Here is a 15,905-nt window from a genome sequence, read left to right as displayed (position 1 = left end):
CCTGGCAGTGGCAGCTCACCTGGCCCAGGTGCGCGGAGGGTTCGGCGGCAGGACCCGCCCCGGCCCGCGGAGCGCAGGGCGCTGCTGCTGCTGCCGGTGCTGCGGGCACGGCTCTTATTGTGAAAGGATGATGAGAGGCAGCGCTCACCTCTGCCGACCATCGCTGCCTCCTGCTCGCTGCCCTGGCACCGCTACCTCCGCCCGGCCGCTCCCTGCCCGTGCCTTCCGCCCCGCAGAATATGTTCGCCAAAATCCTTCTGTCCGCCGGCAGCCTCCTGCTCGCTCACCTGCTGCATTTCCTCTCCTCTCTGATGCAATTCATTCCAGGTAAAAAACGCGTTTAAAACGATCCCTTTCATCCCATCCTCTCGGAAAGGGGCTGCTGCTGCTGCTGACACGGCTCGGGAGAACAATTCCCACCGTCAGAAACTGGCCACCGAGCGATGCGGAGTCTTTGTGTTAGATGGCAGGAAATGTCTGATATTTATTGTGTGGAGAGACGGCAGAGGCGAGGATTACAGCAGTACAGATGGTCTGGAGCTGGGAAGGCAGCACAGGGCAGATTCTCTGCGTGGAGGAGCCAGCTGGGAGCGGGCAGGGAGAGGGATCTCTGCAGCCGCATCCTTGCCGGGGCTTTAACCCGAACGTGCAAATGGTGAACTGCCCCAAAGGATTTTATACCGCAGCCCGACTCTGCGCTTTGTGTCATCATTGCACAGCTTGAGCTGTCTTTGTTTGGGGTTTTTTGTTCCTTTGTTTTGTTTATTTGTTTTCCCTGTTTTCGGAAATTAGGAAACAATAAAAATCGTGGCAGATCTTATGGGAATTTCCACTTTTTGATGGTAGCGGTGTTTTTGTGCCTTTTAAATTTAAAGCATTGCTTCTGAGGTATCCAAAGCGCTGAAAAAAAATTCAAATCTGCCTTGTTGTGCCACCAGAATACCCCAAAGGGTAGACCCGATTTCTGCTGGGAAATCAGCAGCTATTTCATGTGCTGGAGTTCACTGTCGCCTTTCTCCTTTCCTTCCTTTGAGCTTTCCCCTGTTTTTTTCTCCGTTTATTATTTTTTCCCCTGTGTTTTCTGTTGTTTCTTTTCTGTTTCCTTTGCTCCTCTGGCTGTTAGCGAGGAAGTGGGTGCCTGAGCCCCTGGCCATGGGGAACCGAGCAGCTGCATGGAACACGGAGCCCGGCTCGGGCACTGCCCGGCACGCCCAAGGCAAGTGCTGCCCCTTCCCTTGGAAATCCCAGCGGGAGCCCCGAGCTCCAGCCCTGGGGAAGGCTGGAGAGCACAAACCCACAGCTCCTGTTCGGGCTGGGGGTCGGGGAAAACTGCTTTGCTTCTGTCTCGTGCCAATCTGTGTTTTATAGGGAGCAAAACTCAGCCTGTGCCAGAGGATTATTCCCAGTTCAAATGATCCTCAGGGAAAACAGAATTCTTGCCTCACTCTCCCTACTTGAGGAATATAATGAGCAGTCTATTTTCTAATTTTTGCCCTTAATTCTGGATGTCCTTCTGAGTCAAACACTAGATTGTGCGTGGAGTGGTGATTCCTGAGCCTTGGGTTTGAAAGTGTAGGTTAAAATCAAAATGGTTTTGCCCTCTCCCATGTGATCCCAGTGTTAGCAATTGTCTCACCATCCCAGATCTCACGTCCCACCCACTGGTGTTGAAGTATAATTTAATGAATGATTTGTGGTGCCTGCCCCCACAGCAGCTTTCCCTTCATGAGCTTGGTCCTTCCATCCTATTTCTGGACATAAACAATCGATAAATAATCAATGCTGGGGCTGCCAGTTTGTTCTGGGACAGTGAAACCACGTCACTCTGTGCAGGGAAACAGGAGTTGAAAATGCCACCAGGGATAACTCTGCAGTGAATGCCTGCTATGTTTAGAAGAGATTGGAGAAAAGTTACAGCTCCGTGTTTGGCACTGCCTCTGCTGGATATGCCAAAGACCTTAAGCCTGTTTTTGAGGTGGGATGGAAACTATGGTGGAGAAATGAGGGTTCTGAGAAGGCAGGTTGTGACCTTGAGCTGGGTTTCAGACGTTCAAGCACACACAGAGAGCCCCTCTGGCAATGTCGGGCTTTAATTGTGGATTCAAGTTCTTCCATCTCAGAGCGTGGCCAGAACAGAAGGAGTAATTTTATTTACGTATCATTTAATATCAAATACCAGTCTGTCTTCTGCCTTCTTGACAAAGAGATTGGGCCCTTCTTGGGGAGCTGGATGTTACAAGGGCTTTTAATTTATGACTTTATGAGCTTTCCCCTGAAGGTGGAACGTTTCTTTGCAATTACTCAGAAACATTGTGTTCAGGGGGAGTTTTCTGCGTTCCATGTCCTCAATGCATTCAAAGATAAATTCAAAGGTACATTAATGATAACAGCAATTAATCAGGTCTATCTTTGTTTAATAGGGAACATATGTATATTTTTATATGACCTTTTTTTTTTTTTTTTCTTCTTGCATGCTTTCCCTCCTCCTAGCTATGTCTGCATTGACTTGTCTTATTTCTGAAAGCTTCTGTTTTGGCTCATCTGGGCGTTGGGATTGGCTCCCATTTTGCACTCATTTCTGCCAAGATCTTCAGCTCATTTGAGTGGTGCCCAAAAGAAAAGAAATGATCCATTCTCTTGCTGTGCTTCTTTCTCCCTCTCTGGCCTGGGTGTGGGGTATTCCCTTAAATATTCTTGCTGTTTATAGTCTGTTCTACTGAAACTCCACTTTGTAGGGAATGCTTTGGAATGAATTGTAAGGAGATGAGTTCTAACTAGATCAGATTTCAAGAAGGATTACTGAGATGATCACGTGAATGGTTATCACAGGACAAGGAAAACAAAAAGACCTTGGCTTACTTAGCTTAGGAAGTGATATGATTCTTCACCCTAAATACAGCACAAAGAAGGGAAAACTACCAAAACCCCACACCAGAGCTGCCAGAAAAACAAGAATAATGTCCTTTGGTAAACTCGAAGATTTTCCTGATCATCTGAACAAAGAACAGTTATCCAAAGAGGGAATAAATGCTTGTAGGCATCATAATTTTTAAGACAGAGTTCTTATATAAGAATTTCTGGGACAGCAGTTGGGAGGGCTGGACTCAGGAGGTCTTTTCCAGCCCTAGTCAGGCTCTTTTGTGGAATGATCTTTCCAAACTTTCCATTTACGGTGCTCTCCAGGAACTTTTGATGTAGTGCCATCCTGAGTCGTGCCATCTTCGTTTCTGCTTGGATGAAAAACGTCTCCTTACAGATTTGTTCTTCTCATTCCTTAATCTGTATTTTGTACCTTTGCAAGCCAAACGTGCATTTCTGCTAACACTTCAGAGATCTAAGGGAGGATTTGGGATTGGCAGATTGGAGAGCTACATTGGAATCTTGCATTTTACCTTCCTGTAATCCTGACACCCAACCTGTGGGTGTTTTTGCGTAGACAAACAAGCTCAGAAGAATCCTGCCTGCCAGCTCAGCTCTCTTGCAGATATCCTGGCTGAAATAGCAAATTTCCCCTGGAGATGTTGAGCAAAGCGTTTCAGAGGAGGGAAATTGGGCAGCAGCTACACTTCGTCACCTGGATTAAAGGATGTGGACCAGAAGCAGCAGTGGTGAAAGAGCAAAAAATCAGAATGAATTCTGTAGCAGTCTGGACCCCATTCAGTGTGTGGTGTCTGCACCAGCCCTGGGTGATGGAGCTCTGCCTGCCACATGCCTTTTTGAGCAATATTTCACTGCCACCTCAGTGCCCAGCAGTTCCAGGCTGGTTCTGCACCCTGGTCTTGGGGAGAGCAGCAGAGCGGCTGCTCTGAGGGCAGGATGGGCAGGTGCCAGCCCGGGCAGGGAGGCACCCCTGGGTAAATCCACCTCTGCAGCTAAATGGATTGCTGAAACAATCCTTGTGTTGATGAGGCTTTGCAAACCAGGCTGTGGGAGCCAATCACTGACATCACTGGTAGCTCACAGCATTCCAATCACTTCATGCTCTCCTGGGGCTTTTGTTCTCCAGCTGGGACTCAGAAGGGGTTATTGCAGTCAAACCGGAGGCTCCATCAGAAATTATCTTTCTCTGCTTATTTCCTTGCCAAATAGAACTTGTAAATCTGTTTTGTCCTGTAAATGGACTTTGGCTCATTTGTGTTCATGTGTGTTCTTCCATTTTTTTAGGGTTGCAGTTATTTTTTTCTTCTTCTCTCAGTTATTTATGAAATTCAATCCAAATATATTATATTCTTTGATTAAAAGAAAATTTATTATCTTTTCTATCATCCTGTGTTCTGTTACCTCCTATGGGCTGCAGAACTAGTGTCTCCTGTGGATTAAATGGAGCAGAGAAAAATCCACTGAATTTTCAGTTCCCTGTGGGTACGTTGGGCTTTGTGGCTTTACCTTGAGTATCCACCACAACCTGGCTGCTTGCAGATGCTGAATGCTCTTCTCCCTGACACCCAGTCCCGAGATCCAGCATTTGTCACTTTATTCCAGTGAAAATCTCAATGCCCTGCTTTTTGTTCTCCCTGCTCTCTTTGCAGGTTTCAAGAATTACCTGCCCAGCCCATCCAAGGAGCAAATCCTCTGCCACAGACCCAGGGGGCTGCAATGCATCTCCCCCTTAGTGCAGAGTGTGGAGGAGACCCCCGAGCCCATCCCAGCCAAGATCAAAGGACATATTCCCAAGTGGATTAATGGAAATCTGCTGAGGAATGGCCCCGGCAAGTTCGAGTTTGGCAATGACAAGTGAGTGTCCTCGAAATGAATTTTTGAATGGTTCTGGCCCAAACTCTGCATAAACCTCAAGGGGACCCCCCATCACTTTTTAGAGCATCTTCTACTTTCTTTTTACGTAAGGGAAGGAAGAATTATCAATATATTTTGAGAGCACTTGCTCCTCCCACATTTGGAAACTCCCATTTCCTGCACAGGAGCTGGATGGTGAAGTCACCCAGGCTGGAAAAGCTGAGAGCAGAGAGGCTCTCACCCACTCACCATGGTGGGATGGGGAATAAAACATCCCCAGCTTTGCTCCTCTGCCCTGAACAAAAATCCACCCCTGGGCACTCTGCAATCCAGGGCAGGAATTTGGAGAGTTGGTTGCACCAAATGGTGTGAGCTGCTTTAGAAGCAAATCTACCCAGTTTTAAAAATAATATACTCAAATATTCCCAGAAGGCACTTACTCCCTGTGGCTTGGAATGTGCCATTCCAGTAACTGACAATTCAGCTGATGGCAGCAACTGGCCAAAGCTCTTCATCATATTCCCAGAGTTAGACCAGCAGGTGTTCTGGGAGCCTCACAAATTCCCTGGTTTGGAGACAAAAACATCCTGCAAGAAGCTGAGAGCTGAACTCCTCTAGATTTGCAGTAATGATTTGTATTATTGTACAATACAGCACAAACTCTATTCCCTGTGCAGGAGTGGGTGGTTTACCTGTATATAGATTATTTCCCAAAAAACCTTACACACAGTGTTTTCAGACATCACATCACACAGCTGCAAATACACTTGTGGTTTTTTTTTTTGTTTGTTTTGTTTTGTGGTTTTTTTTGTGGTTTTTTTTTGTTTGTTTTTTTTTTTTTTTTTTTTTTTTTTTTGTTTGTTTTTTGTTTTTGTTTTTGTTTTTGTTTTTGTTTTGTTTTGTTTTTTGTTTGATTCAGGTGTTTTCCCTAACAAAGCCATACCTGATTAATAGTTCAGGGTGAATCTCTGGTTCCATGCCTGAGGTGTTTTAGTTTTCCGAAATTTTTTTTTAGGGAATTTTCTGTAAACTGGAAAAATGTTTTTGTAGCTGTGCCTTTGTTATTCATTCCTTTCCCCAGGAGGGACTTCTTCTTAATGTCCCTCTGCTCTGACCAATGGGAGTGAAGAGGTTTGTCTTTGTGTCACCAATCCAATTGGTCTGTGTGAAATAGTATAAAAGGGAGACACATCCCAAAAATAAAGGAGTCATTTTCAGCCTCCTGAATATTGGAATTTGTGTCATTGTGGTGTAAAACAAGGTCACAGGGGACCTGGGACTCAGCTTTTACAAATACCTACTAAATATCAAACTAAACCTAAAAGAGGCTACTACAGAGCATCACACAATACCCAACTCTTCTAAATCTCTTTTTTCTCCCTCCTGGCAGGTTTAACCACTGGTTTGATGGCATGGCCCTGCTGCACCAGTTCCAGCTGGCCCATGGCACGGTGACCTACAGGAGCAGGTTCCTGCAGAGCAGCTCCTACCTGAGGAACAGCCAGCACAACCGTATTGTGGCCTCAGAGTTTGGCACCTTGGCCATGCCAGATCCCTGCAAGAGCATCTTTGGGCGCTTCCTGTCCCGCTTTGAGCCCATCCGTAAGGGCGTGTAAAAACTGTAAAGTGTTCTGTAAAAGATGAGAAGCCTGCTCAGATTTTCTTGGAGGAACTCGTGGTTAGGTGGAAAGGGAGGGCTGAGGAAGTCTGGCAGACTTGCAGACTTTCTGTGAGCCTGTGTTTTTTCTTCGAATGTGACCCAAATGCCAAAATTATGCAAATTTGGTGTCAGCCTCAGCTGGGGGAGGCAGAGTTTAATGTTTTAGCGCCACTGCAGCTCACTCAGTCCCGGACCTTTTTGCGAATTTCCCAAAGAAAGCTCTCCCTGAGAGAACATCCTGTGCAGTGCTGATAATGAGCATTACACCCTGTTCTACCTGAGACACAGCTTTGCCCTTAGAACACCTTGCCTTGCTAAGCTTGTAGGGTAAGTGGGCTAATCCCTCCCTTCCTGGACTAAGGGGCAGGAGATTATTGAGTAGGGTGAGGGATGGTGCTGCACAGGAATGGAAGTTCCAGTACCTTCAGGATTCTCTGTACGTCAGGGAAGAAAGAGGCTTAAATGCAAGCAAAGTGTTCCCCACTAAAAGCAGCACAGGCCTGAAGTTCACAGCCTGTTGCTCGTGCTGTGACCATCCTCTGTTTCTCCTCTCCCCTCCTGCCACGTCATCTGGCCTTTCCCAAAGTGCTCATACTGGTGACACCTCCCGGATTCCCATCCCAGCTCCCTCAGGACATTCCAGACCTGTCCACATCCCCTCTCTGCCTTTGCCCAGCTTCAGCAGTGATTTCCATCCCTGTCCTTGTCTCTGTAACCCTTGTCCCTGCACAGACAGGTTCTCTTTGTAGATTAGTGAGATATTTCCAATCAATCACACAGGGGATTAATGTCACTGCAAATGGGTTTATTTGTTTAAACACATCTAACTTTCCATAATGTGACATGAGCTGCACAGAGCTGTGCACAACTCCGGGATTTCTGTTTCAGAGCCCAGTGACAACTGCAGTGTGAACTATGTGCTGTACAAAGGGGATTACTACGTCAGCAATGAGAATATCTTCATGCACAAGGTGGACCCAGAGACGCTGGAAACGAAGGAAAAGGTGTGGGCAGGTGGGATGAGGGAGCTGGGGTACAGATGGTGCAGAACCACACCTTGCTGGATCAAGGGGAGTTCCAGTTCCAAGGAATTTGTCTGGACCAGCAGCATCTCTCTGTTGAGCCCTGACGGAGCTGTGCAGCAGCGAGGCAGCTCTCGGGGGTGGAGGTGCTGTCACTGCCCGGCCGGGCACAGCTGGTGTTTCTCCTCTGCTCTCCCTGCTTGCCCGGGCTTGTCTGCACCCCTCAGCAGAACAGGAAACTACTTTTTCCTGTCTGCAAGAAAAAAGTGAACATTTCTGATCTCACATCTGCCTTTTTCCCGGTGCTTTGTTTTCATATCAATTCCCTTTATCTGCTTTTTACACCTCGAGCTTCGCACACTCCAAAGCTGCTCTTGATCAAACCCTCTGTTGCAAAGGGGTGGCTCAGCTGCCACTTGATTTTCTCCCCCTGCCAGGAAATGACCAAAACATCAGAGAAGTTTTTCCCTGTGTCCTGTGCATCCTCTGCCAGGGATGTGGCTGGGTGTGACAGAAGGTGACCTGTGACAGGACAGCATAAGCTACATGTCCCCCCTACCTGCACCCTTAGAGGGGGTTTGGGCTGGACAGCTGTGAGAAGGCTGAGTGAGGATTCTGCCCTTCCTAAATCACTATTTACTGCTCACTCTGTTTGACACCAAAAAATGCCAGCTCAGCATCCCTCAGGCCTTTAGGGAGCTGCTCCAAGAGTCCCTCCCTGCAGGATCAGTAGTGAGTCATGAATTTTCTGTATTCAAAGCACAGCTGCTGAGGTGTCCTGGGTGATTTGCCAGCTGATCTGACTATAAACCAGAATGCAGACAAGAAAGGACACGTGGGGATTTTTAGGTTCAGCTCTGTTGAACAATCCTGTCATAAAACAATAAAAAAAATCCCCTCAAACTGGTTTTTTTTTTAGATGCAGACTGGTTTTTTTGTCTTTTTTTTTTTTGGTTAATGAAGAAATGGAAGGGATGATTTCACATTTAAACTCCCCAGTTTGAAATGCTTTAATAGGACCTGTTTTTCTGAGCTTCCAGTGACAAAACTCGTGGTGACTTTTTGGGGCAGTGACTGTCCCTTCACACACCTGCCTGTGCTTAATATGTGCAATGTTCCCACTGAGCCAGCACTTTATCTTAAGGAACATCTGTGTCTTCCAAGGAATCTGTACTGCTATTAGTCCTGCTTTACTGATAGAGAAATATCCTAATTTTCCAGGATTTCAGGATGACTGCAGGCAGAACGAAGGCTGGCAGATGCCACATTATTAATAGTAATAAAATCAAATCTGCTCTTCTCCTCAGACTTCCACAAAAATGACCCTTCAGAAAGTTCTGCACTGACTGAAAACCTTTGGCATTTGCAGGTGGACTGGAGCAAGTTTATTGCAGTGAATGGGGCCACAGCTCATCCCCACTACGAGTCTGATGGGACAACCTACAACATGGGCAATTCCTATGGGAAGCACGGTAAGCTGGGCATGGCCAGGCTGGGGTTTTGGGCAGGGTACACAGGAGACCTCCTGGTGCTGCTTCCAGCAGCAGCTGCTGAAGAAACACCCAAAGAAAACTGGAAATTGCTGTTTCTGAGTCAAAATGTCAGTGTCAGTCTGTCCCATCAAGCTGGCTCCTCTCAGGATTTAGTTTCGGATGCTTCTGGACTTTGGCCTGTGAATATCCAGCAAATTTTCCTCTTCCTCTCCCAAGCTTTGCTGGAAAACAGGAGAATGATTTTTTTTAAAGTCCCACCCACTGCTGAAGCCTCATCTGAAGAAATTTAACAATTATTCACATGTTTTTCACTTACAATAATTGGCTTTTGATGAGCACCAATAAGGGCTTTTGCAGGAGAGAAGGCAGAATTTATTTTGGTCACCTGGCTATTGTACAGAAAAGCTGAATTTTATGGGATATTTTTCTTCTTCTCAGAACTTTGAGCATCTTGATAGGATCCTGTTCCAGCCCCATGGCTGCTCAGAGCTGTCAGTTCTGTCAGTTGTGTGAAATCCTTCTTTTCCAGAGGCCTCTGCAAACAGCCACTGCCCTTTACTGTGATCCCTCGGGCCAGCTCCACATTTTCCCTGTTTCTGACCACTTTTCATTCTTGCTGCTTTCATTTCCTTTTGGCCTCAGCAAAGTCCAGCTCTGTACCACATGCTTTTTTCAGCTGGGCACAGCAAACTCTAGATTATTATTATTCAAAAGTGCCATCCTTTCCTGCTCATATGCTCAGGCTTATTAAATGAGCATCACCAAGGCTCAGAGTTTTCATTTCCTGTGAGCTTGGTTTTCATCCTGCCCCTGTTGTTGTAGGAGAGCACCTCAGGCAGAGCTGGCATTCTCCTAGACTGACAAGATCCTTCTACTTCCTCTCAAGCTTCCTTTTTTCTGTTTGTTTGTTTTTCTTTGGCTAGAGAAATCCTCTGTAGAATGTTTTACTGGCTATTGGGTTTCTGCTCGGTTTAGGAGAGGTGCTTCCAAGTATTCCTGGGGAACAGGAAGGAGCAGAATCTGAGTTTGCCTTGAACACCTTTTTTCCCCTTTCCAGGATCCAGCTACAACATCATCAGGGTCCCCCCACAGGAGCCAGGCCACGGGGACACGTTGGAGGGGGGCAGAGTTGTGTGCTCCATCCCTCCCATGGACAGGGCAAAGCCATCCTACTACCACAGCTTTGGTAAGGTTCTATCCCACACTCAGGGAATTTGGGGGTGCAGAAATGTTCTCTCTGCCCTTGAGATGTTTTCTTGCCTCGTTTTTGGGGTGACATTCCTTCCTTCTCCCCTCAGGAATGACTGAAAACTACATCATTTTCATCGAGCAGCCCCTCAAGCTGAACCTGTTGAAGATCATCACCTCCAAGCTCTGTGGGAAAGCCATTTATGATGGGATAAGCTGGGAGCCCCAGCACAACACCTACTTCCATGTGGTGAACAAGCACACTGGGGAGGTGAGGGGGTCTTTGCCCCCTGCAGGAGCTAATCTGGAACTTTAGATCCCAAAAAAGTGCTACGTAGCAGCCATGAGGAGTTTAATAATCAATCCAGAAGTTACTGCAGTAAAGGCTTTAAAGCAGGGGTGTAGATTTGTTAAAAATGGGGTTTCTTCATGCATTTCCCCCTCTGTTCATTCATTTCTTTGCCAGCCCTAAAAGGGCAGGCAGGAAGGAGCAGTTTGGAGCTCATGAGACTGAAATACAGGCCCAAGATACCACAGGGTGTAAAAAGGGAAAGATGCACAGCAAGGGGCTGCTTGCTTGATATTTTGGGTTTTCTCCTTCTGGTTTTGCTCCTTACTGGCTTCAAGCAGCCCTTTTGTGGTAACACAGGGACAGAAGGCAAACCCCAGACAACGAGAGGGGCTGAAATGGGGGGGGCAGAGAGGAGAAGGCTCTGTGAGGTGAGGCTGGGAGCTCACCAGGTGAGCTCTGAGGTGGTGCAGAGGCAGGAGCAGCTGTCCCTGGTCCCTGCAGGTGCTGCCGGGGCACTGGTGCTCCAAGCCCTTCGTCACCTTCCACCAAATCAACGCCTTTGAGGAGCGTGGCTGCGTGGTGCTGGACCTGTGCTGCCAGGACGAGGGCACCAGCCTGGCCCTGTACACGCTGCAGAACCTCAGGAGGAGCGGCGAGGGGCTGGACCAGGTGAGATCCCTGACTCTGCTTCCCCAAAACCCGGGGCAGGAGCTGCTGCTCTGCAGCAAAGCTGGGCTTGGTGGGATGGAGAACGTGGAGAGCACTGTGGGTGTGGTAATGCAATCTCTACACCTCTGTGAGGGCTTCCAAATAGGGAAAGGGTCTCATTTTACCTCTGGACATGTTCAAAAGTTAACTAGTAACACCAGTCCTGGGATGCAAAGTGGAAATCCCAAAAAGCCAAGTCCAGAGATGCCATGTAACAAAAAAAAAAAAAAAAAAAAAAAAAAAAAAAAAAAAAAAAAAAAAAAAAAAAAAAAATTATATATATATATATAAAACCCTAAAATTCTGCAAAAATCACACTTCAGTGAATAAAATTAAAACCCAACAAAGTGTAGTAGAGCAAAACATCTTTTATTACTTTAATTACAAGTTAAGAATTCAAGAATTTAAGTTTAAAAAAAATCTTAAAAAGCTTGTGAAATAAGTCTATTAAAAAAAATCCCAAACACTACTGCAACTAAAACACTCAGAACAAAATTTTAAAACAAAGTGAAATTAAAATGGCATAACCTAAAAAAAAAAAAAAAAAAAAAAAAAAAAAAAACCAAAAAACCCCCAAACAAATTTAAAGTTACAACTCATCTTTAAAACTGTATTAAAGTTTGTAATAAAAAATAAAAAAACCTCAGCAATACAAATTCAAAAGTCCCTAAAACTGCAAAGGCACTCTCCGGGAGAATGTTTCCCTATGTAGAACCACATGCTAAAAGTGTAAAAATTGCATTACTATATGTGGGGACAGCACAACTGTCACTGTAGGACACGACAGAAAGATGAGAGACTCCAAATATTTCAGAAGGCAAAGAGCACAGAAAAAAGGCTTTATTGTCTAATTCTCACTGCCTTTTATAAGGTGTTCCCATCCAGACTGAACATGGTTGGGGAATAGGAACGACACCTCTCTGATCCCATGGGTTAAACCAGAGAAACAGCAAAACACCACCTGGAGAAAGATTGTTCTGAGAAAGGAGAGTTGTGTGCCAGGATTGTTTGGAGAAGGAGCTTTCTTGGGAAATTTTTCCTTGGAAAAAAGTCAGCAGCTGCCAGCAGGCTGAAATCTCTCAGACCCAGAAATATCAGGCCCACACACAACTACAATTCCGTAAAAACAGCAATGATCATCTCTTGATGCTTTCTCTCCTTTTAAATCTCTCTCCATGGAGCGTGCCCTTGGAACTCTTCAGGCTCTGTGTGTGACACAGAGCTCCAGAGCCTGGCAGAATTTATTTCTGCTTTAAAACCTTGGTTTTAATGACATTCATTTTCCTTATCCTTGCGTAATACAATTTTCCCCTAAGAAATTATGCAAAGTAAGTCGTAGCATGACGTCTAAATGGAAAAAGAAAAAGGAACCCTGTTCTTTAAGACATTACTTCAGAAAAGGAGCCGTTTTTACGAAAATCACAAAAATACCACAGAAACCCCCACACTGTTTCCCACAGTCACCTCACAACAGCACGTTCAAATAAATTATCTATTGTGTCCAGCTCTGTGAAAAGCCCCATTTCAGGCTGTGTGAGGGGCATTATTTTGCATAGAGGTCCCACACGGGAAAAGTGGGGGTTCTTTCAGTTTCTCACCCCGCAGATGGAAACCCAGAGTGCTGGGGGGGCTGCTGCATGTCCAGACAGGGCTGAACTTCCTCTGTCTGTGTCCTGAGCTGTCTAGAACCGACCCAGCTCCGACCTGAAAGGAGCACAGCTGTCTCCCATCGGGTTCTGCTTTCTTCTGCCATTTCTTTTGGGGTTTTTTTTCAAGCCTTTTTTTGAGCATATTCAAGTAGGGCAGAGTGTTAACCCCAGCTTTTTTTTTTTTTCTGCCCTTCTCTGAGCACAGCCCAGGTGGGATTTGATGTGGCTGAAGGTGTCCTGGTGTCAACACTGGGTCTGTGTTTCCCACATTCCCCCAGTGACAAGTGGCATCACCACCACACTTTATCCCCAGACACACAGAGAATTTCAAACTTCACTGCATCAAAAGCCTCAGGAATGTCTGGGCATGGCTTGTCTCCTTTGCCCAAATTTTCTGGCTCACTAACCCTGGCAGGGTGCTTTGTCTGGCACAGTTCCTCATCCAGGTTGTGTGAACCAGAAAAGTTTTGAAAGCAGAGTTTCAGGATTAACACACATGATTACAGTGAAGTTTCACAACTCGGCTGGTGAGTTGCACACTGAGGTAACTGAAAGGCACCAAAACAGAGTCCTTATCTATTTTATTTATATGAGAATATGATGGGTTATAAACTTGGTTTGAGCAGAGCTTTAGTGGCACTGGTGGAATTATCCCTCTCAATGTGTCTGCCACACTGGGGGCTGCACTTTGCTCCCCAGGTAAATCCATCACCATTCCCCTGCACTTCCAGCCATGGATCCCTGTGTACCTGAGCATGGGAGAGGGAATCCTGCAGGGTAACTTCAGGCACTGAAGGCACAGTACTCTCCTGCTTCTCCACAGAGTGATATAAACCAATATAAGCCTGTCCTAACGAAATAAAACATAGTGCAGTGTCTGTGCCACTGCTGGATTTGGAGATAATGGGCTGATTTTCATACCCAACTCAGCATTAATTACTGTGAGAGCAATGCTGACCCTTTTAATTCTTGTGGGTTTGGTTTCTGCTGTAAATTACTGGAACATACAGGGAACTTCTTCTTTCCATTATGTGCTTTACCTTACCAGAACTTGGTCAAACACACAAGGAAAAGAAGAAGAAGAAGAATTCAGGGGTGTCTAAAGGTTCAGAATTGTTCCCCAAAAGCGCATTTGGGCTGAAGTGTCTGTCCTGCCCCCATCACCATCACTCTGTGTCTCTGTAACAGGTTTATGCCTCCGTTCCCAGAGCCTTCCCTCGCCGCTTTGTCCTCCCTCTGCACGTGGATCCAGACACACCCGTGGGGAAAAACCTGAACCCGCTGCCTTACACCCAGGCAAAGGCTGTGAAAGGTGCAGATGGCAAGGTGTGTATCGAACCATAAATTCATTCACAGCTCCTGCCCTGTGCCTCAGAGCTTCAACCACTTCTGCTCGTGCAGTGCTCGGTGGGACCACTCAGCTCTCCTGCCCTGTCCAAGCTGAACCAACCCTGCTGTGATTTCTGCACATTTCCTCCCAGGTCTGGTGCACCCACGAAAATCTCCACCCTGAGGGCTTTGAGAAAGTTGGGGGCCTGGAGTTCCCCCAGATCAATTACAGCGGGTACAACGGCCGGAGGTATCGCTACTTCTACGGCTGCGGCTTCGGGCACCTGGTCGGAGATTCCTTGATCAAGGTTGATGTGGAGACCAAGAATTTCAAGGTGAGGTGAAGTCAGCTCATCAAGTCCTTCCAGTGAAGTGCATTTGAAGGTGTGTCATTCACTGGGGGCTTTAAGGCTTTGCCCAGATGGGTCTGGGATGAGATTCCCAACTTCACCCCTCACCCAGCGTCTTGTGAACGTGGCACAGTCACCAAACAGGAGAGGATGGCACCATCACACTCCTGGAATGAAAAAAAAAAAAAAAAAAAAAAAAAAACTGTATTAAAAAGTTGAACTCTAAGTTTCTTGGAGTACAAAGTATTTCCAGGTGCCTTTGTGGGGAGCACTTGTAACTCTGCTCCCTGTAGCAGACAAGTATTAATGAAACTAAACTCATCCCTGTGTACCTGATACTCATCCCTGTGTCCCTAAAACTCATCCAAATGTTCCTGTTATTGCTAGATTTGGCAGGAGGAGGGATGCTACCCGTCAGAGCCTGTGTTTGTGCCAGTGCCTAACGCCACGGCAGAGGACAGCGGAGTCATCTTGTCTGTGGTGGTCTCCCCCACTGAGGTAACGTGCTGCAGTAGTTTGTCAAAGTCACACAGCATTAATTCACTTTTTAAACCTCGACACCGAGCTTGAGGCTCCCTGGCAGATGGTTCTTTGCTCCCCAGAGTGCCTGGCTCTGTCACAGCCAGGCACAGGCAGTGTAAGTAGGAGTTTTGCTCAATGTCATGTTTGCCAAGTGCAACCTGGGAGTCTCAGTGCTCCTGCCCTACAGGTTTGGTCTTCATGGCCTGCTTTGTGCCTTTGAGCGTAAACACAGTGCAAACGAGTTCAGCTGGGCACTCACTCTGCCTTTCTCCTCCTCCTGCAGAACCAAAGTGCTTTCCTGCTTGTCCTGGATGCAGAGACCTTCCAGGAGCTGGGGCGAGCAGAGGTCGGGGTGCCAATGCCTTACGGGTTCCACGGTGTCTTCAGTGCCCACTGAGGAACTCCTGGGCACCTCCTGGGACCTGGAGCTGAGCCAGGCTCAGAAAAACCCTCTGCTGCTTTCACCTCCCACCTTTCCATGACATCTGGGATGAAGGAACTGCTTTTTCTCCACCATAACCTCCTGTATTCCTATCAAAACACAGCCAAGGAAGGCAGAAGCCCCTCTGCTCCCACAGCCCACTGCTTTATCTACATTTTTGTTTACTATCCTGCTAGACCAGCTGTAGCAGCATTTCACAAAGGATGCCAGGTTGAGGCTTGCAAGGGAGAAAATAGAAATTGATCAACCCCTTCCTTTGGCAGCAATGTGCTCTGAGGGGAAGATAACATCAGTGCTCAGGGATTTGGCCGAAATGTGTAAAGCAGGAGAGAGGAGGAAAACCCAAAGTGACAGGTGGGCCCAGTGAAGGGGAGTCAATCTCCCCTGGCATCGAGGTTGCCTTCAGGGGACTCCAGAGGGTAGATGCAAACACTCACAGAAGCTGTGCTTGTGCTTTTTTCTGTCCCATAGCAATGCCCTCAAATAAAACCTTGGGAAGATTTTCCTTTCTTTCCC

At 46.7% G+C, this 15,905-nt stretch overlaps 1 protein-coding gene across 1 annotated transcript; it reads left to right on the top strand.

Annotated features, from left to right (window-relative positions):
- Window positions 1-251: 251 nt before the first annotated feature.
- On the top strand, window positions 252-15,344 carry BCO2 (beta-carotene oxygenase 2; the record flags this gene model as incomplete). Its single annotated transcript, XM_083878130.1, has 12 exons — window positions 252-327; window positions 4,530-4,734; window positions 6,125-6,336; window positions 7,283-7,398; window positions 8,786-8,888; window positions 9,967-10,095; window positions 10,208-10,368; window positions 10,891-11,058; window positions 13,935-14,072; window positions 14,228-14,410; window positions 14,813-14,923; window positions 15,231-15,344. Exons 1-12 carry the CDS (start codon window positions 312-314, stop codon window positions 15,342-15,344), a joined length of 1,656 nt encoding a protein of 551 aa, XP_083734256.1. The 5' UTR covers window positions 252-311.
- Window positions 15,345-15,905: the final 561 nt, after the last annotated feature.

The sequence above is a fragment of the Zosterops lateralis genome (genome assembly GCF_965231275.1).
Source record: "Zosterops lateralis genome assembly, chromosome: 25".
Lineage (NCBI taxonomy): Eukaryota > Metazoa > Chordata > Aves > Passeriformes > Zosteropidae > Zosterops > Zosterops lateralis.
Note: the sequence above shows the minus strand (reverse complement) of the source record. Positions and strands in the feature narration are given on the sequence as shown.